This window comes from Heteronotia binoei, chromosome 21, assembly GCF_032191835.1.
Source record: "Heteronotia binoei isolate CCM8104 ecotype False Entrance Well chromosome 21, APGP_CSIRO_Hbin_v1, whole genome shotgun sequence".
Taxonomy (NCBI): domain Eukaryota; kingdom Metazoa; phylum Chordata; class Lepidosauria; order Squamata; family Gekkonidae; genus Heteronotia; species Heteronotia binoei.
Window position 1 is genome coordinate 14,063,282 of NC_083243.1, and position 27,287 is coordinate 14,090,568.

At 48.7% G+C, this 27,287-nt stretch overlaps 1 protein-coding gene across 1 annotated transcript in view; it reads right to left on the reverse strand.

Moving 5' to 3' along the window:
* KTN1 (kinectin 1) overlaps nucleotides 1-27,287 on the reverse strand; it is a 194,224-nt gene that overhangs the window by 52,029 nt on the left and 114,908 nt on the right. The window contains exons 18-24 of the mRNA XM_060263166.1: nucleotides 20,372-20,440; nucleotides 16,655-16,689; nucleotides 13,675-13,765; nucleotides 13,517-13,585; nucleotides 11,230-11,267; nucleotides 8,901-8,991; nucleotides 8,661-8,729 (exon numbers count right to left, since the gene is read on the reverse strand). Coding sequence (XP_060119149.1) covers nucleotides 8,661-8,729; nucleotides 8,901-8,991; nucleotides 11,230-11,267; nucleotides 13,517-13,585; nucleotides 13,675-13,765; nucleotides 16,655-16,689; nucleotides 20,372-20,440 — 462 coding nt within the window. The remainder of the gene's footprint in view (nucleotides 1-8,660; nucleotides 8,730-8,900; nucleotides 8,992-11,229; nucleotides 11,268-13,516; nucleotides 13,586-13,674; nucleotides 13,766-16,654; nucleotides 16,690-20,371; nucleotides 20,441-27,287) is intronic.

The window sequence follows — 27,287 nt, forward strand, 5'->3', positions numbered from 1 at the left end:
GCAGCTGCCCTTTCAAGGACAGTTTTAGAGTGGCCTACAATATCCTTTCCCTTCCTCCCCCACAACAGACACCCTGTGAGGTGGGTGGGGCTGAGAGGGCTCTCACAGCAGCTGCCCTTCCAAGGACAGAGTCTCAGAGCGGCCTATAATCTCCTTTCCCTTCCTCCCCCACAACAGGCACCCTGTGAGGTGGGTGGGGCTAAGAGGGCTCTCCCAGCAGCTGCCTTTCCAAGGACAGAGTCTCAGAGCGGCCTACAATCTCCTTTCCCTTCATCCCCCACAACAGGCACCCTGTGATGTGGGTGGGGCTGAGAGGGTTCTCACAGCAGCTGCCCTTTCAAGGACAACCTCTACCAGAGCTATGGCTGACCCAAGGCAATCCCAGCAGGTGCAAGTGGAGGAGTGGGGAATCAAACCCAGTTCTTCCAGATAAGAGTCCGCACACTTAACCACTACACCAAACTGCACACTTAACCACTACACCAGATAAGAGTCCGCACACTTAACCACTACACCAAACTGGAGAAGAAAAGAACAAGAACAAGAAGCAGCAGCTTCTTTTTTTGATGCCGAGTCAAAAAAAAAAGAAAAAGGGAAAAAAGAAAGAAAAAGAAGGGGGAAAAGGAAAAAGGTGGAGAAGGAGTAGAAGAAAAAGAACAAGAACAAGAAGCAGCAGCAGCACCCCTGGCTTTCCACAAGCTATGCAAAACTGAATCAGCCAAGAGGGCTTTTCTGTGCAGGTGATACAGCCGCACCATACCAAATGTTTCACCGAGTGACTTGCAGAAACTATCAGGCCTATCAACTATACATAGCTTGGTGAAACCAGGATCCTGCTATGGAATTCCGCACCATTTAACAGGTGGTTAAGACTAACGCTTTGCTACAGTTCTGTTTTCTTCTGGTTGATTCGAAAACCCTAATTCCTATTTCACTGTTCACCCAAAGGGTGACTAACACAGGGAATTCACTGCCACAGGAGGTGGTGGCGGCGGCTACAAGCATAGCCAGCTTCAAGAGGGGATTGGATAAGCATATGGAGCAGAGGTCCATCAGTGGCTATTAGCCACAGCTCATTGTTGGAACTCTCTGTCTGGGGCAAGTGATGCTCTGTATTCTTGGTGCTTGGGGGGGCACAGTGGGAGGGCTATTATCATTTTATTTATATTCCGCCTATTCCCCCATAGGGGCTCAGGGCAGAGTACATCAATATAGGTAATAATAAAATCACAATAAAATCAGTTACAATGTTTAGTCAATAGTACAGCAGGATGGTATAGTAAGATGGTACAGCAGTACGGCACAGTAGGGCTTCTAGTGTCCTGGTCCTACTAGTGGACCTCCTGATGGCTCCTGGGTTTTGGCCACTGTGTGACACAGGGTATTGCACTGGTTGGGCCATTGGCCTGATCCAACATGGCTTCTCTTATGTTCTTATGCGTGACACAGAGGGTTGGACTGGATGGGCCACTGGCCTGATCCAACATGGCTTCTCTTATGTTCTTATGCGTGACACAGAGGGTTGGACTGGATGGGCCATTGGCCTGAACCAACATGGCTTCTGTTATGTTCTTATGTGTGACACAGAGTGTTGGACTGGATGGGCCATTGGCCTGATCCAACATGGCTTCTCTTATGTTCTTATGTGACACAGAGTGTTGGACTGGATGGGCCATTGGCCTGATCCAACATGGCTCCTCTTATGTTCTTATGTGTGACACAGAGTGTTGGACTGGATGGGCCATTGCCCTGATCCAACATGGCTTCTCTTATGTTCTTATGTGACACAGAGTGTTGGACTGGATGGGCCATTGGCCTGATCCAACATGGCTTCTCTTACGTTCTTATGTGACACAGAGTGTTGGACTGGATGGGCCATTGGCCTGATCCAACATGGCTCCTCTTATGTTCTTATGTGTGACACAGAGTGTTGGACTGGATGGGCCATTGCCCTGATCCAACATGGCTTCTCTTATGTTCTTATGTGACACAGAGTGTTGGACTGGATGGGCCATTGGCCTGATCCAACATGGCTTCTCTTACGTTCTTATGTGACACAGAGTGTTGGACTGGATGGGCCACTGGCCTGATCCAGCATGGCTTCTGTTATGTTCTTATGTGTGACACAGAGTGTTGGACTGGATGGGCCATTGGCCTGATCCAACATGGCTTCTCTTATGTTCTTATGCGTGACACAGAGTGTTGGACTGGATGGGCCATTGGCCTGAACCAACATGGCTTCTGTTATGTTCTTATGTGTGACACAGAGTGTTGGACTGGTTGGGCCATTGGCCTGATCCAACATGGCTTCTTTTATGTTCTTATGCGTGACACAGAGGGTTGGACTGGATGGGCCATTGGCCTGAACCAACATGGCTTCTGTTATGTTCTTATGTGTGACACAGAGTGTTGGACTGGATGGGCCATTGGCCTGATCCAACATGGCTTCTCTTATGTTCTTATGTGACACAGAGTGTTGGACTGGATGGGCCATTGGCCTGATCCAACATGGCTCCTCTTATGTTCTTATGTGTGACACAGAGTGTTGGACTGGATGGGCCATTGCCCTGATCCAACATGGCTTCTCTTATGTTCTTATGTGACACAGAGTGTTGGACTGGATGGGCCATTGGCCTGATCCAACATGGCTTCTCTTACGTTCTTATGTGACACAGAGTGTTGGACTGGATGGGCCACTGGCCTGATCCAACATGGCTTCTCTTATGTTCTTATGTGTGACACAGAGTGTTGGACTGGATGGGCCATTGGCCTGATCCAACATGGCTTCTCTTATGTTCTTATGTGTGACACAGAGTGTTGGACTGGATGGGCCATTGCCCTGATCCAACATGGCTTCTCTTATGTTCTTATGTGACACAGAGTGTTGGACTGGATGGGCCATTGGCCTGATCCAACATGGCTTCTCTTACGTTCTTATGTGACACAGAGTGTTGGACTGGATGGGCCATTGGCCTGATCCAGCATGGCTTCTCTTATGTTCTTATGTGTGACACAGAGTGTTGGACTGGATGGGCCATTGGCCTGATCCAACATGGCTTCTCTTATGTTCTTATGTGTGACACAGAGTGTTGGACTGGATGGGCCATTGGCCTGATCCAACATGGCTTCTCTTATGTTCTTGTGTGACACAGAGTGTTGGACTGGATGGGCCATTGGCCTGATCCAACAGGGCTTCTCTTATGTTCTTATGTGACACAGAGTGTTGGATTGGATGGGCCATTGGCCTGATCCAACAGGGCTTCTCTTATGTTCTTATGTGACACAGAGTGTTAGACTGGATGGGCCACTGGCCTGATCCAACATGGCTTCTCTTATGTTCTTATGTGTGACACAGAGTGTTGGACTGGATGGGCCATTGGCCTGATCCAACATGGCTTCTCTTATGTTCTTATGTGTGACACAGAGTGTTGGACTGGATGGGCCATTGGCCTGATCCAACATGGCTTCTCTTATGTTCTTATGTGTGACACAGAGTGTTGGACTGGATGGGCCACTGGCCTGAACCAACATGGCTTCTCTTATGTTTTTATGTGACACAGAGTGTTGGATTGGATGGGCCATTGGCCTGATCCAACAGGGCTTCTCTTATGTTCTTATGTGACACAGAGTGTTGGATTGGATGGGCCATTGGCCTGATCCAACAGGGCTTCTCTTATGTTCTTATGTGACACAGAGTGTTGGACTGGATGGGCCATTGGCCTGATCCAACATGGCTTCTCTTATGTTCTTGTGTGACACAGAGTGTTGGACTGGATGGGCCATTGGCCTGATCCAACAGGGCTTCTCTTATGTTCTTATGTGACACAGAGTGTTGGATTGGATGGGCCATTGGCCTGATCCAACATGGCTTCTCTTATGTTCTTGTGTGACACAGAGTGTTGGACAAGATGGGCCATTGGCCTGATCCAACATGGCTTCTCTTATGTTCTTGTGTGACACAGAGTGTTGGATTGTATGGGCCATTGGCCTGATCCAATAGGGCTTCTCTTATGTTCTTATGTGACACAGAGTGTTGGACTGGATGGGCCATTGGCCTGATCCAACATGGCTTCTCTTATGTTCTTGTGTGACACAGAGTGTTGGACTGGATGGGCCATTGGCCTGATCCAACAGGGCTTCTCTTATGTTCTTATGTGACACAGAGTGTTAGACTGGATGGGCCACTGGCCTGATCCAGCATGGCTTCTCTTATGTTCTTACCCACCCAAAACAATCTTGAGGGTGTTGACTTGGAAAGAACTTCCACAAAGTTCCTCGGGAATCTCTCCCAACTCAGGGCGCAAAACACTGAAATCTCTCAGTACCTCATTTGCCACATGACTTGGCCCAAACTACAATTCCGAGTTTTGCCATTCCCAAATCCAAGAGCTACTGACAGGCTAGGTCAGGCAGGTTCCTCCAAATATGCATCCTGAGTCTCCGAAAGTCATGATAGATTTTTTGGGAGATTTTTCCTTTTGTATGTGTGTGTGTGTGTGTGCGTGCACGTGTTTGTGCCCCCATGCCCGGAAGTCATGTTGACTTCTGCTGGGGCATGGAAGCTATTCAGAGAAGTGGTTTGAGAGCCTGCCTATGCCTTCCAACCCTGGTATTCCTTGGCAGTCTCCCAGCCAGATACAGACAAGAGCTGGCCCTGCTTAGCTTCCAAAATCTAATGAGATTGGGCTTGCCTGGAGTATCCAGGTGAGGGCAAATCACGATTGATTTTTATAGTTTTTAACATGTAAGCATGTATAGTTTTTATAGTTTGTGTTTCTGATATCCTGAGTTAGGTACAAGTACAACCCAAAACCGGCTCTGCTGGCTGCTAGAAGATGATGTGCTTCATGGTTTTTATAGCACCCATCTCAATGGGAAGCGGCCCCATGGCACAGAGTGGTAAAGCTGCACTACTGCAGTCCAAGCTCTGCTCAATCCTGGTGAAAGCTGGGTTCAGGTAGCTGGCTCGAGGTTGACTCAAGTCTTCTATCCTTCCAGGGTCAGTAAAATGAGTCCCCAGCTTGCTGGGGGGGAAAGTGTAGCTGACGGGGGAAGGCAACGGCAAACCACCCCGTAAAAAGTCTGCCAAGAAAACGTCATGATGCGACGTCACCCCATGGGTTGGTAATGACCAAAGTTCCCTCAAAGATGTGGAGTCTTGTGAGCAGAAATTCTACTTTGTGAGCTACTGGCATGAAAACTGTGAGCGACTGCAGAAATTAGTGTGCTCTGGGGCCGTTTTTCCTGAGCGAAGACAAAAAAGTGTGGGCCAGAGGCTTAAAAATTTTGAGCTAGCTCCCACTAACTCAGTTCAGAGCCTTATTTTATTGTATTCTTTTTTTCTATGGCAAACTAGAATGATGCTTACATGTTAAAAAGTAAATCAGGTGGACTAGAACATCACTATCCAAAGTATTTCTCTTTTAGCTGTATTGACACACTCAGACAGGGATATAGGTTGCTTACCCCATTACATATATTGAACCCATCTCCCACTAAATTTTAATGTATTTTTCTCCTAACGACAAACTATATGTACTGTACGTACATTTGGGGGAGGGACGGTGGCTCAGTGGTAGAGCATCTGCTTGGGAAGCAGAAGGTCCCAGGTTCAATCCCCGGCATCTCCAAAAAGGGTCCAGGCAAGTAGGCGTGAAAATCCTCAGCTTGAGACCATGGAGAGCCGCTGCCAGTCTGAGAAGACAATACTGACTTTATTCAATACTGAATACTGCTATTTCAATACTGAAATAGCAGCTCTCCAGCAGTCCTGGCCCCACTCAACGCACAGCAGCCTGCTCCGGCTGCAACGCCACTGAGGATGTTCTCCGCAGCTGAGAACGAAACGTCTGGAAGGAAAACTTTCTCCAGTAGAACACGGCACTTGAGCCCGAAAGATTCTACAAACCCTAATGATGTTACCAGCCGTGAAAACCTGAAATCTTTGATAATACTGACTTTGATGGACCAAGGGTCTGATTCAATATAAGGCAGCTTCATATGTTCATATATATGTTCATATGTACGTTGCATGTTTAAAGGTGGCTTAGTTCATAGCAATAGAGTCATTGACAGACACTCTCACATTTTGACATACTACTGTTTTGTTGCTTTCGCGTGCTCCTGCTACTCAGATCAAAGGTTTGCTCAATTTGTTAATTTTACTATTCTGTCACGGAATTTTATATTGAATCTAAACCACTGGCCTACCAGATAATTTTACTATCCTGTCATTGGATCTTAAATTTGTACCAGTTTGCATTCTGAGCCACTGACTGCCGGCTATGTGTGGCTTTGCTCGCTGTACCGGATTCCTCGTCTGATGAAGTGTGCTTAGAGAGCACACGAAAACTTGCGTTCTGAATAAAACTAAGTTGGTCTTAAAGGTGCCACTTGACTCCTGTTTTGTTCTAACATTGTTTCAGTTAGTTTTTAACTGAATGACGACCACCAGCGCGATATTAGATCCAATTGGATGTCCAAGAACACCGAATGCCATCCTTAAATCATACGGAATTAGCACCAAATTGTTTAAACTGTTTTAAACTGTTGATGTTAATGTTTAATTTAACTGCCTCTGTCATTATTCTATTATGTTTTGTAAGCTGCCCTGAGCCTGCTTCGGCGGGGAGCGTGGGATATAAATCAACTAAACTAAACTAAATTTAGAGGGAACACTGGTGATGACGGTGTTTGCACAGGGGACTATCTTTTACTTTTTATTCAATGGGAACGCAAGAGAAAATGGTCTAATGCCTCTCTCCAGAGAGCCAGTTTGGTGTAGTGGTTAAGTGCGTGGGAGAACCAGGTTTGATTCCCCACCCCTCCACTTGCACCTGCTGGAATGACCCTGGGTCAGCCATAGCTCTGGCAGAGGTTGTCCTTGAAAGGGCAGCTGTTGTGAGAGCCCTCTCCAGCCCCACCCACCTCACAGGGTGTCTGTTGTGGGAGAGGAAGGGAGAGGAGATTGTAAGCTGCACTGAGACTCTGTCCTTGAAACGGCAGCTGCTGGGAGCGCCCTCTCAGCCCCACCCACCTCACAGGGTGTCTGTTGTGGGGGAGGAAGGGAAAGGAGATTGTAGGCCGCTCTGAGACTCTGTCCTTGAAAGGGCAGCTGCTGTGAGAGCCCTCTCAGCCCCACCCGCCTCACAGGGTGTCTGTTGTGGGGGAGGAAGGGAGAGGAGATTGTAAGCCGCTCTGAGACACTGTCCTTGGAAGGGCAGCTGCTGTGAGAGCCCTCTCAGCCCCACCCACCTCACAGGGTGTCTGTTGTGGGGGAGGAAGGGAAAGGAGATTGTAGGCTGCTCTGAGACTCTGTCCTTGAAAGGGCAGCTGCTGTGAGAGCCCTCTCAGCCCCACCCACCTCACAGGGTGTCTATTGTGGGAGAGGGAGAGGAGATTGTAGGCCGCTGTGAGACTCTGTCCTTGAAAGGGCAGCTGCTGTGAGAGCCTTCTCAGCCCCACCCACCTCACAGGGTGTCTGTTGTGGGGGAGGAAGGGAAAGGAGATTGTAGGCCGCTCTGAGACTCTGTCCTTGAAAGGGCAGCTGCTGTGAGAGCCCTCTCAGCCCCACCCACCTCACAGGGTGTCTGTTGTGGGAGAGGAAGGGAGAGGAGATTGTAGGCCGCTCTGAGACTCTGTCCTTGAAAGGGGAGCTGCTGTGAGAGCCCTCTCAGCCCCACCCACCTCACAGGGTGGGGTGTCTGTTGTGGGGGAGGAAGGGAAAGGAGATTGTAGGCCGCTCTGAGACTCTGTCCTTGAAAGGGCAGCTTCTGAGAGAGCACTCTCAGCCCCACCCACCTCATAGGGTATCTGTTGTGGGAGAGGAAGGGAGAGGAGATTGTAGGCCGCTCTGAGACTCTGTCCTTGAAAGGGGAGCTGCTGTGAGAGCCCTCTCAGCCCCACCCACCTCACAGGGTGTCTGTTGTGGGGGAGGAAGGGAAAGGAGATTGTAGGCCGCTCTGAGACTCTGTCCTTGAAAGGGCAGCTGCTGTGAAAGCCCTCTCAGCCCCACCCACCTCACAGGGTGTCTGTTGTGGGGGAGGAAGGGAGAGGAGATTGTAAGCCGCTGTGAGTCTCTGAGAGAAGGGCGAGGTATAAATCTGCAATTCTTCTTCTTCTCCTTCATAGATGGGAACCCTTTTTACAGTGGAATCTAGGTTCCTCTTCCATAACCTCTACTCTCCCACAAGAGGAATACCTGACTTTACTAGCTATTCACTGACAGATTTTTTTTTTTTTGGATCACTACTCCTACTTTCTTCTCTTCCTGATTATTTAACTCATTATTGTTTTCTATTGATATACATTATTATGTCTGTACAGTGTGTGTTTGGTTAATATTTGGTACCTCCTTTCCTTCAGTAAGGATTTTTTTTTTGTTTATATCCAGTAATACTGTTTTATGTTTTATTGTTCAGTACTGTACTTCGTGAGGCGTCTGTATTTTTCTTCCTTATATGTTCAGTGTTGAACTTTAATGCTATTGTACCTGGTAGCTAGTTCTTCGATACAATTTATTGTTTGTTTTTTTTAAAAAAGGTCCCCTCTCTCTTATCCAGAGCCCTCCCATTGGAGAAGCAGGACAGCACAGTGAAGCACAGTGACGCTGAGCCCAACTGCCCCCTGCGAACGTCCTAACGGCGGTTGGCCTGCTTTACCTGAGCGTCCTTCTCAAGCTGGGCCTTCCCTACATCTTCTTTCAGAGCCTCTACTTCCTGTGCCAAGACCTTTTCAAGGACAAAACAGACAATGGTTGGACAATGGAGATGACAACAACCCGCCCACACGGTGAGAAAAAACAAAATGGATGACAACGCTTGGTCACAATGCGCAAGAGATGCCCCGTTAATGTCACACAGAAGGAAGACGTGCCGCACGCAGGGAAACCAAAGGCCCACCTGGACTGTCTTTTCCTTGGCCGTCACTTTCAGGACTTCGGCCTGAAGCAGGTCCTCCACAGACTTTATCTTCCCGTCCTTTTCGCTGATTCTGAGGGGGAAAGATGAAGAAAGGTTATGAAGAAAGATGAAAATGCTTGGGGTTCTTAGCTTGGAGAAACGTCGACTGAGGGGTGACATGATAGAGGTTTACAAGTTTATGCTTGGGATAGAGAAGGTAGAGAAAGAAGGACTTTTCTCCCTTTCTCACAATATAAGAACTGTGGGCACTCAATGAAATTGCTGAGCAGTCGGGTTAGAACAGATAAACAGAAATACTCCTTCACCAAAAGTGTGATTAACACATGGAATTCACTGCCACAGGTGGTGGCGGTGGCTACAAGCATAGACGGCTTCAAGAGGGGATTGGATAAAAATATGGAGCAGGTGTCCATCAGTGGCTATTAGCCACAGCTTATGGTTGGAACTCTGTCTGGGGCAGTGATGCTCTGTATTCTTGGTGCTTTAGGGGCAACAGTAGGATGCTTTCTGGAGTTCTGGCTGTACTTCCTGATGGACTTCCTGATGCCACCTGGTTTTTTGGTCTCTTTGTGACACAGAATGTTGGACTGTATGGGCAACTGGCCTGATTCAAGATGGCTTCTCTTATGTTCTTATGAGGGAACTGGATAAATATAGGGCCACAAGGTATAGATGGAACCATCTGTCTGGGGTAAGTGATACTCTGTATTCTTGGTGCTAGGGGGGGCAACGGTGGTAGGGCTTCTAGTGTCCTGGCCCCACTGGTGGACCTTGAGAGGGCAGCTTCTCTGAGAGTCCTCTCAGCCCCACCTACCTCACAGGGTGTCTGTTGTGGGAGAAGATAAAAGAGGTTGTAAGCTGCTCTGAGACTCTGATTCAGAGAGAAGGGCAGGGTATAAATCTATGGTCTTTTTCTTCTTCTGATGGCACCTGGGCTTTGGCCACTGTGTGACAGAGTGCTGGACTGGATGGGCCATTGGCCTGATCCAACATGGCTTCTCTTATGTTCTTAAGTGTGACACAGAGTGTTGGATTGAATGGGCCACTGATCCAACATGGCTTCTCTTATGTTCTAATGTGTGACAGTGTGTTGGACTAGATGGGCCATTCGCCTGATCCAACATGGCTTCTCTTATGTTCTTATGTGTGACACTGAGGGTTGGACTGGATGGGCCATTGGCCTGATCCAACATGACTTTTCTTATGTTCTTATGTGTGACACAGAGGGTTGGACTGGATGGGCCATTGGCCTGACCCAACATGGCTTCTCTTATGTTCTTATGTGTGACACAGAGTGTTGGACTGGATGGGCCATTGGCCTGACCCAGCATGGCTTATCTTATGTGTGACACAGAGGGTTGGACTGGGCCTGACCCAGCATGGCTTCTCTTATGTTCTTATGTGTGACACAGAGTGTTGGACTGGATGGGCCACTGGCCTGACGCAACATGGCTTCTCTTATGTTCTTAAGTGTGACACGGAGTGTTGGACTGGATGGGCCATTGGCCTGATCCAATATGGCTTCTCTTATGTTCTTAAGTGTGACACAGAGTGTTGGACTGAATGGGCCATTGGTCTGATCCAACACGGCTTCTCTTATGTTCTTATGTGTGACACAGAGTGTTGGACTGAATGGGCCATTGGCCTGATCCAACATGGCTTCTCTTATGTTCTTAAGTGTGACAGAGTGTTGGACTGGATGGTCCATTGGCCTGATCCAACATAGCTTCTCTTATGTTCCTAAGTGTGACACAGGGTGTTGGACTGGGTGGGCCATTGGCCTGATCCAGCATGACTTCTCTTATGTTCTTATGTGTGACACAGAGTGTTGGACTGGATGGGCCATTGGGCTGGTCCAACATGGCTTCTCTTATGTTCTTATGTGTGACACCGAGTGTTGGACTGGATGGACCATTGGCCTGATCCAACATGGCTTCTTTTATGTTTCTAAGTTGGCAGCAATCCCAAAGTGAGATTTTAAAATTTGGATCTTTTATGTCAAATATTATCTATTTCATCAAATCGTAAGTTGCCTGTCAGAAGTTCTGTCAGGAAGCAAGGTGGCTAAAAATGCTTTTAAATAAAATTAAAAAAAAAAACAGCTTCAACTGGCTGCTTCTGAAATGGAACTTCTGAGGCAGGGGATATACATGGCTGTCTAGACACTTGACGAGAATCCTCCAATTGCGCACAGCACATGCAGGCTTCAAAGGTAAATGAAGATCTGAACTGCTGCCATAACTCATTTAGGGCAAGGTGGAAAGCAAGTTAAAATGGAAGCAGAAAAAAATATCAGGCTGGTACTTACACTTTTTGTAATTCTTCCACTAACGATGCAAAGGAACCCTTGGGGAAAAGAAGATGGAAAACAGATTATAGTTAGAGGGAAAGGATTGTCTGGCAAGGGCCATAAAAAAGGAATTATTTAATCTTGACAGTTCTTGGTCCTTAGAATCATAGAATCATAGAGTTGGAAGGGACCTCCCAGGTCATCTAGTCCAACCCCCTGCACAATGCAGGAAACTCACAAACACCTCCCCCTAAATTCATAGGATCTTCATTGCTGTCAGATGGCCCTCTAGCCTCTGTTTGAAAACCTCTAAGGAGAGCCCACCACCTCCCGAGGAAGCCTGTTCCCCTGAGGAATCGCTCTAAACTCACAGATACCTCCCCCTAAATTCACAGGATCTTCATCGCTGTCAGAGGGCCATCTAGCCTCTGCTTAAAAACCTCCAAGGAAAGAGAGCCCACCACCTCCCAAGGAAGCCAGTTCCACTGAGGAAGCACTCTTAACGGTCAGGAGGTTCTTCCTCATGTTGAGCAAAACACTCTTTTGATTTAATCTCAACCATTGTTCCCTCTAAGGTGAGTTAGTGTGAGATAGCTCACAGATTTTTAGGCTCCAGCTCACACATTTTTGTCCTAGCTCAGGAAGGACGACCCCAGAGCACACTAATTTATGCAGTAGCACACAACTTTAATGCCAGTAGCTCACAAAGTAGATTTTTTGCTCACAAGACTCTGCAGCTTAGACACAGAGCGTTGGACTGGATGGGCCAGTGGCCTGATCCAACATGGCTTCTCTTATGTTCTTAAAACCCTCCAGGATCCCTGGTCAAAGTGGCCTGAAGGAAAATTGCTTCTTGACCACAAGGTGGCGAACTGTATTTCCCTGGGCATATAAAGAAAGGGCCATGAGAACCAGGCACTGATGCAGCCCTTCCTGCCCACGTTCTCATGATCGGATGAAGTTCACAGAATCAATATGGCTGTCAGGTGGCCATCCAGCCTCTGCTTCAAAACCTCCAAGGAAGGAGAGCCCACCACCTCACCCGTTCCACTGAGGAAAACTCTTTTCTGATTTAATTTTCAACCCACTGGTTCTGGTCTGACTTTCTGGGGCAACAGAACACAATTCTTTACCATCCTCTATATCAGGGGTGGCCAAACTGTGTGGCTCTCGAAGCCCCCACCACCTCGTCGGCCAGCTTGGAGAAGACCTTTCTCTCTTCAAAACACTTCTCCAAGCCAAACCAGCGGGGAGAATGCCTTTTAAATTAAAGTTGCTTTCTTCCCATCTCTCCCTCCTTCCCTCTGCGTGCCCTTCCTCAGTAGTAGTAATGGGACCCTCAAGGCGGCCAGTGGGCTGCAATGGAAATGGGGGAGGTGGAATAAATTCCATCCAGTGACTGAAATGTCTTCTGATGGTGGAAAAATGACATTTGGATCCAGCCCCCTTGTACTGTATTCCCTTGAGATGGGAATTTTGAACCATCTCAAGAACTTCAGCTACGAAGAAAGATAAAAGATGATTTTAAATGGACTGACACAATCACACACACATAGCAAAAGAAATCCAGCACAGAATGGACCAACGAGGTCATGCCACAAATGTGACTACCAGAGGAGAAGAAGAAGAAGAAGAAGAAGAAGAAGAAGAAGAAGAAGAAGAAGAAGAAGAAGAAGAAGAAGAAGAAGAAGAAGAAGAAGAAGAAGAAGAAGAAGAAGAAGAAGAAGAAATTGGATTTATATCCCGCCCTCCACTCCGAAGAGTCTCAGAGCGGCTCACAATCTCCTTTACCTTCCTCCCCCACAACAGACACCCTGTGAGGTGGGTGGGGCTGAGAGGGCTCTCACAGCAGCTGCCCTTTCAAGGACAACCTCTGCCAGAGCTATGGCTGACCCAAGGCCATTTCAGCAGGTGTGAGTGGAGGAGTGGGGAATCAAACCCGGTTCTCCCAGATAAGAGTCCGCACACTTGACCACTACACCAAACACACACTTAACCACTACACCAAACTGAAAAGACAACGCTATAATAGTAAAAACCAAACCTTGGCACTTTCGCACATGCACTTTCAATTGACTTTCAACGCGCTTTAGCAACTGTTTACAAGTGGATTCTGGCATCTCACACAGTAAAATTCAGTTGCAAAGTGCACCAAAAGTACATTATTTAAAAGTGCGTTATTTAGCAAGTGGACTGAAAGTTCATTAGTTAGCGTGCGTGAAAGCACCTCAGTTCGACGATTTCTACAGCAGTTTACCACCGGCAGGGACCAATCCAAAGACCTCCCTGAAATACAGCAACTTACCTGTTCCGCTTGCGCCCTCTGCAGACCTGTCACCTCGCTCTTCAAGGATGAGTTTTCCGCCCTTAACGCCTTTCAAGAAGAAAACATTTTCACCATTGACGAATCGGAATGCACACATAGTCTGTGCCACGCGGGCGCAAGTTATTTCGAGAGGTTACCTTCAGCTCCTCCTCCTTGTTTGCCATCTCTATGAGCCCCGTTTCAAGGAGTTCTTCAACCGTTTTGATTTTTTCATCCTTGTCTGTGATGCTGGGGGGAGGGGGGGGAGAAACATGCTTATTTGATAGCAAAGTTAGCTTGGAATACAGTGTTTGTACTTATTTGGGAGTAAGTTTCAGGCGGGCCGCTGCGTTGCCCTGCAGGGGAAGGGTAAGACCTGAGCTGGACAGCAAACTCCGAGACCAGTAAAGCTTGAATCTGATCTGATGAAGGGAACTTTTTAACTCTTAAAAGCTTCTCCCCTAGAAAATCTTGATGGTCTCTATCAGGGCTTTTTTTATGTAGGAAAAGTCCAGCAGGAACTTATTTACATATTTGTTTTAATTAGTCAAGTTTAATATGTTCAGAGACCCATTCAAAAAAGAAAGAAAAATAAGTAAAGTGGTCTTAAAAAAAACCCAAGGTATACAATTCACCTTGGGCACAGTATAAAAAGTGGTTAAGTGCACGGACTCTTATCTGGGAGAACTGGGTTTGATTCCCCACTCCTCCACTTGCAGCTGCTGGAACGGCCTTGGGTCAGCCAGAGCTCTCACAGAACTGTCCTTGAAAGGGCAGCTGCTGTGAGAGCTCTCGCAGTCCCACCCACCTCACAGGGTGTCTATTATGGGGGAGGAAGATAAAGGAGATTGTGAGCTGCTCTGAAACTCTGAGATTCAGAGTGGTGGGTGGGATATAAATCCAATATCTTCATCTTCTTATAAAACATTATACATTTCAATTTCCATTTCTAATTGTAAAGGTAGTCCCCTGTGCAAGCACCAGTCGTTTTCGACTCTGGGGTGACGTCGCTTTCACAATGTTTTCACGGCAGACTTTTTACGGGGTGGTTTGCCATTGCCTTCCCCAGTCCTCTACACTCCCCCCGCCCACAGCAAGCTGGGTACTTATTTAACCGACCTCGGAAGGATGGAAGGCTGAGTCAACCTGGAGCCGGCTACCTGAACCAGCTTCTGCTGGGATCAAACTTAGGTCGTGAGCAGAGGACTCCGACTGCAGTACTGCAGCTTTACCACTCTGTGCCACGGGGCTCTTATTTCTAATTATAAAACCAAGTAAATTAAAATATTTCATTGTCTTTTAAATACTTTTATCCATTAGTGGTGGGATGGGGTGGAAAGAGAGAAACAGAAGGGGAAGGCATTGATAAAGCAAGGGAAAGAAAAGGTAAGGTCAAGGAGGAAAGGGTGTATCGGAGAGGTGGGGAAAAGCAAAGGCTGCCAGGAGTAATTGGGGGGGGAGGGATAAAGTGGTTGAAAGGAGGGAGTGAGAGGGATGCAAAGACCACTAGAGAAACACAGGGAAGAAGGGGAGGAAGGGGGAATGAGGCCTCCTCCCAAGCCCTACTTAATCCTGCACAAAACACGGGAAAACCCATGAGGGCTGCACACCAGAGCAGCAGGACTAGTTATCAAAAGTCATAATCCACCAATGCCTTTCCTGGGGCTGTCCAAGTGTTTTGCCCTGCAGGACTCTGAGTAACCATTGGAGATCTGATTGGTGGTAGGAAAAGCCCATCAGGAATTCATCTGCATAAGGCCACACACCCCTGACATCACCATTGTTTCACACAGAGCTTTTTTTTTTTTTGGTAGAAAATGCCCAGCAGAAACCTATTTGCATGTTGGGCCACACACTCCTGGCACCGAGGAAGCCGGAACTGCGTTCCTGCTCAAAAAAACCAAGAAGTCCTAGTCTCTATTGCGAGTTAAGTGTTGCTATACTCAGCGACGTTTACTACGGGAACACACCTGTACAGGTTCAGGGTTAAGAAGGCTCAGAGAAAAAGCTCAGCACCTTCTGGCCACCCCTGGCCCAAGGGACGTCTGGCTTGCCTCGACCAGGGCCAGGGCTTTTTCAGCTCCCTGTGGAGAGCCGGAACCAGCTCCCTGTGGAGATCTGGAACCAGCTCCCTGTGGAGATCCGGAATCAGCTCCCTGTGGAGATCCGGAATCAGCTCCCGTGGAGATCTGGAACCAGCTCCCTGTGGAGATCTGGAACCAGCTCCCATGGAGATCCAGAACCAGTTCCCTGTGGAGATCTGGAACCAGTTCCCTGTGGAGATCCGGAACCAGCTCCCTGTGGAGATCCGGAATCAACTCTCGTGGAGATCCGGAACCAGCTCCTGTGGAGATCTGGAACCAGCTCCCATGGAGATCCGGAACCAGCTCCCTGTGGAGATCCGGAATCAGCTCCCTGTGGAGATCCGGAATCAGCTCCCCGTGGAGATCCGGAACTAGCTCCTTGTGGAGATCCGGAACCAGCTCCCTGTGGAGATCCGGAACCAGCTCCCTGTGGAGATCCGGGCCCTAGCAGATTTGCTTCTGTTCCGTAGGGCCTGCAAGACGGAGCTGTTTCGCTAGACCTTTGGTTGAGGTAAATGGACGTCCTCTCGTTCCACTCTCTGTACCATCTATTGCCCTCCCCCACAATGGGCTGAAAAGCCACAATGAGCCGAAAAATTATGTTTTCGTCTGAAATATGTGCCTGCCTGTGTATATTTTTTGAGTTATGCTTTATTCATGCATTATTAAACTCAGGGGGAGGAACGGTGGCTCAGTGGTAGAGCATCTGCTTGGTAAGCAGAAGGTCCCAAGTTCAATCCCTGGCATCTCCAACTAAAAAGGGTCCAGGCAAGTAGGCGTGAAAAACCTCAGCTTGAGACCGTGGAGAGCCTCTGTCAGACTGAGTAGACAAGACTGACTTTGACGGACCCAGGAGGGTCTGATTCAGTAGAAGGCAGCTTCATATGTTCATATATGTTGTTGTATTTTTTTACCACGACTGTGATCTGCCCTGAGCCGGTTTGGGAAAGGGCGGAATATAAATCAACCAAATAAAAAAAAATAAAATGTAAGTTCTACTTTAAATGTTGCACGCAGTTTTGCTCAAATCGGCACCCGCTCCCTCAACCCTTACCTTCTTTCCATTTGCTCCAACAATTCCGTATTAGCCTGAAAAGAGAAAGAAAAAATGATTCCTCTGCTGCTTTAGCTGAATGCCTGCCTGCTTCGAATCCAGCGCCTTGCATTTCGTAGAATCATAGAGTTGGCAGGGACCGCCAGGGTCATCTATTCCAACCCCCTGCACAGTGCAGGAAACTCACAAACACCTCCCCCTAATTTCACAGGATCCTCATCACTGTCAGATGGCCATCTAGCCTCTGTTTAAAAACCTCCAAGGAAGGAGAGCCCACCACCTCCCGAGGGAGCCTGTTCCACTGAGGAACCGCTCTAAACTCACAAACTCCTCCCCCTAAATTCACAGGATCTGCATTGCTGTCAGATGGCCATCTAGCCTCTGTTTGAAAACCTCCAAGGAAGGAGAGCCCACCACCTCCCGAGGAAGCCTCTTCCACTGAGGAACCACTCTAAACTCACAGATACCTCCCCCTAAATTCACAGGATCCTCATCACTGTCAGATGGCCATCTAGCCTCTGTTTAAAAACCTCCAAGGAAGGAGAGCCCACCACCTCCCGAGGGAGCCTGTTCCACTGAGGAACCGCTCTAAACTCACAAACTCCTCCCCCTAAATTCACAGGATCTGCATTGCTGTCAGATGGCCATCTAGCCTCTGTTTGAAAACCTCCAAGGAAGGAGAGCCCACCACCTCCCGAGGAAGCCTGTTCCACTGAGGAACTGCTCTAAACTCACAAACTCCTCCCCCTAAATTCACAGGATCTGCATTGCTGTCAGATGGCCATCTAGCCTCTGTTTGAAAACCTCCAAGGAAGGAGAGCCCACCACCTCCCGAGGGAGCCTGTTCCACTGAGGAACCGCTCTAAACTCACAAATACCTCCCCCTAAATTCACAGAATCTTCATTGCTGTCAGATGGCCATCTAGCCTCTGTTTGAAAACCTCCAAGGAAGGAGAGCCCACCACCTCCCGAGGGAGCCTGTTCCACTGAGGAACCGCTCTAAACTCACAAACGCCTCCCCCTAAATTCACAGAATCTTCATTGCTGTCAGATGGCCATCTAGCCTCTGTTTGAAAACCTCCAAGGAAGAAGAGCCCACCACCTCCCGAGGGAGCCTGTTCCACTGAGGAACCGCTCTAAACTCACAAACGCCTCCCCCTAAATTCACAGGATCTTCATTGCTGTCAGATGGCCCTCTAGCCTCTGTTTGAAAACCTCCAAGGAAGGAGAGCCCACCACCTCCCGAGGGAGCCTGTTCCACTGAGGAACCGCTCTAAACTCACAAACACCTCCCCCTAAATTCACAGGATCTTCATTGCTGTCAGATGGCCCTCTAGCCTCTGTTTAAAACCCCCCAAGAAAGGAGAGCCCACCACCTCCTGAGGAAGCCTGTTCCACTGAGGAACCACTCTAACGGTCAGGAAGTTCTTCCTAATGTAGAGCCTCAACTAGACCCCAGAGGCACTGTTCTGGTATGATGCTGAGATATTCGGACCACTTCTGCTTCTTCTGAACCCATGAAGCTGCCTTATTCTGAATCAGACCCTTGGTCTATCAGCCTCAGTATGGTCTATTCAGACTGGTAGCAGCTCTCCAGGCAGAAGGGTCTTCCCCATTACCTACTGCCTGACCCTTTTAACCAGAGATACCGGAGATTGAACCAGGGACCTTCTGCATGCCAGTCAGGTGCTCTAACAGTGAGCCACGGCCCCTCCCTCTTGTCTATCCATCCCACAGTTATCAGCAGGCCTTTTTTTGTAGCAGGAACTGCAAGCTAGTGCATTTATTACAGCACGGCTGCGATTCACACACACTAAATGATGCACTTTCAATCCACTTTCAATGCACTTTCCAACTGGATTTGGCCAGTTCGCACAGCAAAATCCAGTTGGAAAGTGCATTGGAGGTAGATTGAAAGTGCATTACTTAGTGGATGTGGTTACAGCCTATGATGTTCCTGGTCAGATTTAGCTGCGGACGCACGGCATCCCAAAGCTTAATGCTAATCTTAGAAGGCAGGAGAGGAGCTGAGACAATCCAAAGCGGTGGAGCTGGATGAAGAGCCACCTGCTCCTGCCACAACCCTGTCGTAGAATCATAGGGACCTCCATGAACCTCTAGTCCAACCTCCTGCACAATGCAGAAAGTTCACAAATACCTCCCACACCCCCAGTGACCCCTGATCCATGCCCAGAAGATGGCAAAAACCTCCAGGATCCCTGCCCGAACTGGCTTGGAGAAAAATTGCTGCATAACCTCAAAGTGGTGATCAGCATTTTCCTGGGTGTGTAAAAAAGGGCCACAATAACAAAGCACTGATGCAAGCCTTCCTGCCCTCCTTCTCATGATGTGCCTAATTCACAGGATCCACATTGCTGTCAGATGGCCATATAGCCTCTGTTTCAAAACCTCCAAGGAAGGAGAGCCCACCACCTCCTGAGGAAGCCTGTTCCACTGAGGAACCCCTCTAAACTCACAAACACCTCCCCCTAAATTCACAGGATCCTCATTGCTGTCAGATGGCCATCTAGCCTTTGTTTCAAAACCTCCAAGGAAGGAGAGCCCACCACCTCCCGAGGAAGCCTGTTCCACTGAGGAACCGCTCTAAACTCACAAACGCCTCCCCCTAAGTTCACAGGATCTTCATTGCTGTCAGATGACCCTCTAGCCTGTTTCAAAACCTCCAAGGAAGGAGAGCCCACCACCTCTTAAGGAAGCCTGTTCCACTGAGGAACCGCTCTAACGGTCAGGAAGTTCTTCCTAATGTTGAGCCGGAAACACTTTTGGTTTCATTTCAACCCACTGGTTCTAGTCCTGCCTTCTGGGGCCACAGAAAACAACTCCACACCGTCCATCAAACTGGGTCACTGCAGCAATAATTCTAGAGCTTTGTTGTTCCCGTTTCCTAGCCTCCGCTGCATCAAAACATCCATTTCTGGGTCAGGCTGCGTGAGCTCAGAGGGGCTAATACCCGGCCGCCATCTGGAGCAGACGGGCGCAATGGTGTGACCAAGGAGCCTGCCTCTGTCGTCAGACCATGAGCGCTTCCATCAGGCCACCAAGCAGGCAAACGTGAAGGCTGGGATAGGCCCACAAGGGCAGGCGCACCCCGACCTTTATGAGTCTGTGGGCATCTTTCGGATTTCGATACAACACGGCAGGCGCAGCCACAAAATCCTTGTGCTGCGGGGGCAGCTGCTGCTAAGGCAGCCCTTTCAAAAATCCGCATAGCCGAGCATATCTCCAGTGACCACCTCCCAAAGAAGCCTGTTCCACTGAGGAACCACTCTAACTGTCAGGAAGTTCTTCCTAATGTTGAGCTGGAAACTCTTTTGATTTAATTTCAAGCCATTCGTTCTGGTCCTACCTTCTGGGACCACAGAAAACAATTCCACCCCATCCTCTAGATGACAGCCCTTCAAGCACTTGAAGATGGTGATTGTATCACCTCTCAGCTGCCTCCTCTCCAGGCTAAACACGCCCAGCTCATTCAACCTTTCCTCATAGGACTTGGTCTCCAGACCCCTCACCATCTTCATCGCCCTCCTGTGAACCTGTCCCAGCTTGTCTAACTCCTTCTTAAAATGTGGAGCCCGAAACTGAACACAGTACTCCAGGTGAGGTCTTACCAGAGCAGAGTAAAGCGATACCATCACTTTTTGCTCAAGCCAGATTTGCGCCTTTATTTTAACTTCTGAACCACAGGGATGTGCCTACCTGCTCCGACATGGCAGCGTGCAGCTTCTGAATTTCCAACTGCAAACTTGTGTTCTGATCCTTTAGGTCCTGGGACAGAATGAGAAAGCCATAGGGTCACGGTTCCATAGCCAGGGTGAGTTAGCATGGCACAGCAGAGAGAGCCTCAGCCTGGGAGAACCAGGTTCACACCTGCCATTGCAAACAGGGGACCAGGAAAGGCCTTCTACTGGCTGCCACTCCTCTGGTAAGGGTCTGTCTGGAGCCCCCACCCAACCTATGTCTCCTTTTTTTAACAAAACACCTTCTATCCGTGACCGAAGAGACGTGAGGAGCCAGACAGTACAACAACAACAGGTTTATTATAAGAAGAAACAAGTGGGTTGTAAACACTTTTGGTGCCACAGTGAATATGAAAACATTAAACGTGGTATAAAGCAAAATAACAGCCCTGACACAACGAGCTATACTTTCGCTTCCTCTAATGCCAACAGACTCATCACTCCTTGGGTGACGGAACCCTCCTGACTGCAGCCTCTCCAGCGAGAACACTTCCCTGTCTTCAGCTAGCCTTTTTTATGCCTTCCTCCCAGGTTCCTCCCCTGTAGCTTTCACTGGGTGAATTTTTCCCTTCAAAAACTCTGCCACAAAATCGGAGGGACGGAAAGAATCCTGGGAAACGCAGGCCCTGTAGCTTCTCTAACACAGGCTTCTCTGGAGCCTGTAGGCCTCACTAGGCCTAGGATCATTCATGACACCCGCTGCTCTGCCGTGGAAGGCCCCTGGGTGACCTCAGGCCAGTCACCTCAGGCCTCTCAGGCTGGCCTACCTACCAGGGTTATAACCTACCTAACAGGGTTATTTGTGAGGAGAAAACGGAGAGGAGGAGATTGATGCAAGCCACTTTGAGTCCCCACTGAGGAGAAAGATGGGGTTTAAATGAAGTGTTTGTTTCCTTGTAGGGCTGCCAAGCCCTTGGTCTGGGCGGGGAATCCCCCACCCGGGAGGTTCCCAACCTGCCGGCCCACATTGGGCTGGCGGGGGGAACCTCCCCCGAAATCACCGGTGTGATGACATCACTCTAGATACCATACAGTTTTTCCCTCCCAAATGCCACGGAGTTTTCCCGGAAACACTTAGAGTGGCTGCAGTGTGACGTCACTGATGTGATGACGTCACTCACAGGTAAGTCCGAGGGACGTGAAAGACCCTTTTCCTTGATTAAATATTAGATCTATTGAATGAATAAATAGATAACTATCCAGAAAGGGACAGGCAGTGATTCCTGCCGAGGCAACATTCAGTAGCTTGGTATCTCTGTACTCTCTCTCTCTACTGCACGGGGAGACAGAAATGTCAGATGAGCGTGTGACTGGGCGGGGGGGCATGATAGAGACTGATAAAACGACGCACGGAGGGAGTTGCTGAGAAATTCTTCTCCTTCTCCCCAAATACTAGATTTCGAAGGCACCCAAATGAATCCGATGGATGGTAGCTTCAGGACAGACCAAAGGAAATACAACTTTTCACAGAGAGTGATTCAAGTGTGGAATTCGCTGGCAGAGGATGTAGTAATGGCCACGGGCATCAACAGCTTTGAAAGGGGACAAGACAGATTCATGGCGGAGAAGCCTATTAATGGCTGCTAGTCATAGCGGCTGAGGGGAACCTCCACATTCTGAGGCACTGAGCCTTTGAATCGCAGAGCTAGAAGGCAACATCAGGGGAGGCCTCGGCCTCTATGCCCTGTTGTTGGCCCTCCAGAAGAACTGGCTGGCCACTGTGTGAGACAGGAGGCTGGAGTAGATGGACCACTGGTCTGATCCAGCAGGGCTCTTCTGATGTTCTTATGAAGGCCTCGGCCTCTCTGCCCTGTTGTTGGCCCTCCAGAAGAACTGGCTGGCCACTGTGTGAGACAGGATGCTGGACTAGATGGACCCTCACTGGTCTGATCCAGCAGGGCTCTCCTGATGTTCTTATGAAGGCCTCAGCCTCTCTGTCCTGTTGTTGGCCCTCCAGAGGAACTGGTTGGCCCCTGTGTGAGACAGGAGGCTGGAGTAGATGGACCACTGGTCTGATCCAGCAGGGCTCTTCTGATGTTCTTATGAAGGCCTCGGCCTCTCTGCCCTGTTGTTGGCCCTCCAGAGGAACTGGCTAGCCACTGTGAGAGACAGGAGGCTGGACTAGATGGACCACTGGTCTGATCCAGCAGGGCTCTTCTGATGATCTCATGAAGGCCTCGGCCTCTCTGCCCTGTTGTAGGCCCTCCAGAGGAACTGACTGGCCACTGTGTGAGACAGGAGGCTGGACTAGATGGACCACTGGTCTGATCCAGCAGGGCTCTTCTGATGTTCTTATGAAGGCCTCAGCCTCTGTGCCCTGTCGCTGACCCTCCAGAGGAACTGGTTGGCCACTGTGTGAGACAGGATGCTGGACTAGGTAGGCTATTGGTCTGATCCAGCAGGGGTCTTCTGATGTTCTTATGAAGACCTCAGCCTCTCTTCCCTGTTGCTGGCCCTCCAGAGGAACTGGCTGGCCACTGGGTGAAAGAGGATGCTGGTCTGATCCAGCAGAGCTTTTCTTGTGTTCTTAAAAGCAAGGCTTGTTGATTTCAGAGGGCCAAGACCCTTTTTACCAACATACCCATCTATAGCACCAGGCTTTCAAGGGACACTCTCCACAGGCTTGTGTGTGTGTGTGTGTGTGTGTGTGTGTGTGAGAGAGAGAGAGAGAGAGAGAGAAAGAGACACAGAGACAGAGAGAGAGAGAGAGAGAAGCGCTCTGGAAATGGGGAAAATGTTTTGTGAAAAATGACTAGAATCCCTGAAGCAGAACAAACAGTACAAAGGAAACTGAAAAGCACTTAGGATGCTCCAGAGCCTTTCAAAGAACACAGAGCAAAGGAGCCTGCTTTTAAGGCCAAATATGACAACTGCAGGAAGGACTGAGCAAGGAAGGAAATGAACAGTTGAGGTGAGATGGGGGCCTGGTAAAACCAGGGCCGGCCCTGGCACTAGGGAAACTAGGTGATTGCCTAGGGCGCCAGCCTTCTGGGGGCTCCAAATTGGGTGTCCCCATGTGACCAGGTGACATTATCAGTGCAGGGGTGGGGGTGCACCAGAAATTAGTCTTGCCTAGGGTGCCAGACAGTCCAGGGCTGACTCCACATTCACCCAGGGCAAAATGGACATGTGGAGCAGCTGGTGAGAAATCACCAGCTTGCTCCATACAGAAACGGAAGCCTGACCCGGAGGAAGGTGAGTGCGGAATCAGCCTAGGGCCAGGCCTGGGTAGAAGAAGAGCATCTCAAAGGTTTGGGAACAGGGAACAAACACGCTAGCCTCTCGCACTGGAGGAAGGCTCCTGGGACCAGAGACCTGGCATTCTGCTTAGGCTGGGAAATACCATGAACACAATACTACCAAACATTGCTAAGGAGTACTCACACTAACAGATCCCAGTTCAGACATTACACTTAAAACCTATCTGGCAAAGGGAGATTTGACTCTCGAAAGCTGGCGATTTCGCACCAGGTGGAATTCCATGCCCCAGGAAGTGGTGGCGGCTACAAGCACAGCCAGTTTCAAGAGGGGATTGGATAAACATAATGGAGCAGAGGTCCATCAATGGCTATTAGCCACAGGGTATTGATGGAACTCTCTGTCTGGGACAGTGATGCTCTGTCTTCTTGGTGCTTGTGGGGGGGCACAGTGGGAGGGCTTCCAGTGTCCTAGTCCCACTAGTGGACCTCCTGATGGCACCTGGGTTTTTTGGCCACTGTGTGACACAGTGTTGGACTGTTAAAATGGATAAAAGGAAGTCCTTCTTCACCCAAAGGATGATTAACATGTGGAATTCACTGCCACAGGAGGTGGCGGCGGCTACAAGCATAGCCAGCATTAAGAGGGATAAAAATATGGAGCAGAGGTCAATCAGTGGCTATTAGCCACACTATATATATGTGTGTATATGTATGTACGTATATGTGTATATATATGTGTGTATATGTATGTATGTATGCGTGTATGTGTGTGTATATATATATATATATATACACACACACACACACTCACATATTGGCTACTGTGTGACACAAAGTGTTGGACTGGATGGGCCTCTGGCCTGATCCAACATGGCTTCTCTTATGTTCTTATGTGTGACACAGAGTGTTGGATTGGATGGGCCATTGGCCTAATCCAACATGGCTTCTCTTGAGTTCTTATGTGACACAGAGTGTTGGATTGGATGGGCCATTGGCCTGATCCAACATGGCTTCTCTTATGTTCTTATGTGTGACACAGAGTGTTGGATTGGATGGGCCATGGGCCTGATCCAACATGGCTTCTCTTATGTTCTTATGTGACACAGAGTGTTGGATTGGATGGGCCATTGGCCTGATCCAACATGGCTTCTCTTATGTTCTTATGTGTGACACAGAGTGTTCGATTGGATGGGCCATTGGCCTGATCCAACATGGCTTCTCTTGTGTTCTTATGTGACACAGAGTGTTGGATTGGATGGGCCATTGGCCTGATCCAACATGGCTTCTCTTATGTTCTTATGTGACACAGAGTGTTGGATTGGATGGGCCATTGGCCTGATCCAACATGGCTTCTCTTATGTTCTTATGTGTGACACAGAGTGTTGGATTGGATGGGCCATGGGCCTGATCCAACATGGCTTCTCTTATGTTCTTATGTGACACAGAGTGTTGGATTGGATGGGCCATTGGCCTGATCCAACATGGCTTCTCTTATGTTCTTATGTGTGACACAGAGTGTTGGATTGGATGGGCCATTGGCCTGATCCAACATGGCTTCTCTTATGTTCTTATGTGTGACACAGAGTGTTGGATTGGATGGGCCATGGGCCTGATCCAACATGGCTTCTCTTGTGTTCTTATGTGTGACACAGAGTGTTGGATTGGATGGGCCATGGGCCTGATCCAACATGGCTTCTCTTATGTTCTTAAGTGTGACACAGAGTGTTGGACTGGATGGGCCACTGGCCTGATCCAACATGGCTTCTCTTATGTTCTCATACTCCCCCTCCAAATTTTTGTTGTGCTCTAAAAAGCTGTTTGTGTGTTAAGTCCCATCAAGTCGCTTTTTTGTAATGGTGACCCTATGAATCAATGTCCTCCAAAACTTCCTGTCATTAGCAGCCTTGCTGAGATCTTGCAGAATGGAGAGCTTTCTCAAATAAGAGATATTCAGAGGTAGTTTTGCCATTGCCTGCCTCTGCCTAGTGACCTGATATTCCCAAGTGGTCTCCCATCCAAATACTAGGGCTTAATTTCTGAAATCAGGCTAGCCTGGGATACCCAAGTCAGGGCACTGATGCATGGTTAGCCTTAGCCATCATTAACACCACAGTGATGGAACACAGAACAATGGGATTACAACTGGAAAGAAAAACGGGGAGACTGAGGCATATACCGGAAAGAAAAACGGGGAGACTGAGGCATATACCGGAAAGAAAAACGGGGAGACTGAGGCATATACCGGAAAGAAAAACGGGGAGACTGAGGCATATACCGGAAAGAAAAACGGGGAGGCTGAGGCATATTCCGGAAAGAAAAACAGGGAGATTGAGGCATATACCGGAAAGAAAAACAGGGAGACTGAGGCATATTCCGGAAAGAAAAACAGGGAGATTGAGGCATATACCGGAAAGAAAAACGGGGAGACTGAGGCATATACCGGAAAGAAAAATGGGGAGGCTGAGGCATATACTGGAAAGAAAAACGGGGAGGCTGAGGCATATACCGGAAAGAAAAACGGGGAGGCTGAGGCATATACCGGAAAGAAAAACGGAGAGGCTGAGGCATATACCGGAAAGAAAAACGGGGAGGCTGAGGCATATACTGGAAAGAAAAACGGGGAGACTGAGGCATATACTGGAAAGAAAAATGGGGAGACTGAGGCATATACCGGAAAGAAAAACGGGGAGGCTGAGGCATATACCGGAAAGAAGAACGGGGAGGCTGAGGCATATACCAGAAAGAAAAATGCGGAGATGGAGACATATTACTGGGGAAAAAGGGGTAGCCAAACTGCGGCTCATAAGCCACATGTGGCTTTTTCACACATATTGTGTGGCTCTTGAAGCCTCCACTGCTCCATCAGCCAACTTGGAGAAGGCATTTCTCTCTTTAAATCACTCCTCCAAGTCAAGCCAGCTGGAGGCTTGGAGAATGCATTTAAAGTTAAAGTTTCTTTCTTTCTACCTCACCCATCTATTTGCCTGCCTGCCTTCTGCCTCTCAAACATCATCGCAGGGGTGTCAAACTTGTTTGTTATGAAGGCCAGATCTGACATAAATGGGACCTTGTTGGGCTGGGCCACGTCAGGTTGGGCCAGGCCATGTTGGGCTGGGCCACATGTGTATTTATTTAAGATTAGGTAGCAGAGATATAAATTTTATAAAGAACACAGACGAACACAAATATATAATTTTTAGAACTTAAAACATGCTTCAAATGTTAGCACTCATTGGTCTTAAAGATGCTTTGTATTTCTCCCATGGGATCCAGGGAACTGGGCAAAGGAAGCTCTGGCTCTTCCCTTCCTTCCCTAGGGGACAAGGGGGAGGAGCCTCAGCCAATAGAAGGAAGAGAGGCTTGGCTCAGTAGCTCTGCTGTATGATTGAGAGAGCCTGGCAAAGCAAGCTATTCCTCCTCCTTTCCTCCCCAAGGGAGGAGCCTCAGCCAATGGAGAGACTACAGGTTTTGCTCTATAGATCTTGTGCAATTGAGCAAGCCTGGCAAAGCAAGCTGTGATGCAGAAAGAAGCAAGAGAGAGGGAGAAGGAAGCAGATGACAGTCAGCTGCTCGGGGGCCTGATAGGAGCCCTCTGGGGTTTGATTCAGCCCCCGAACTGCATGTTTGACACCCCTGATCTATCATCTATTCCAAGTAGCTCTCACATTAAGCAAG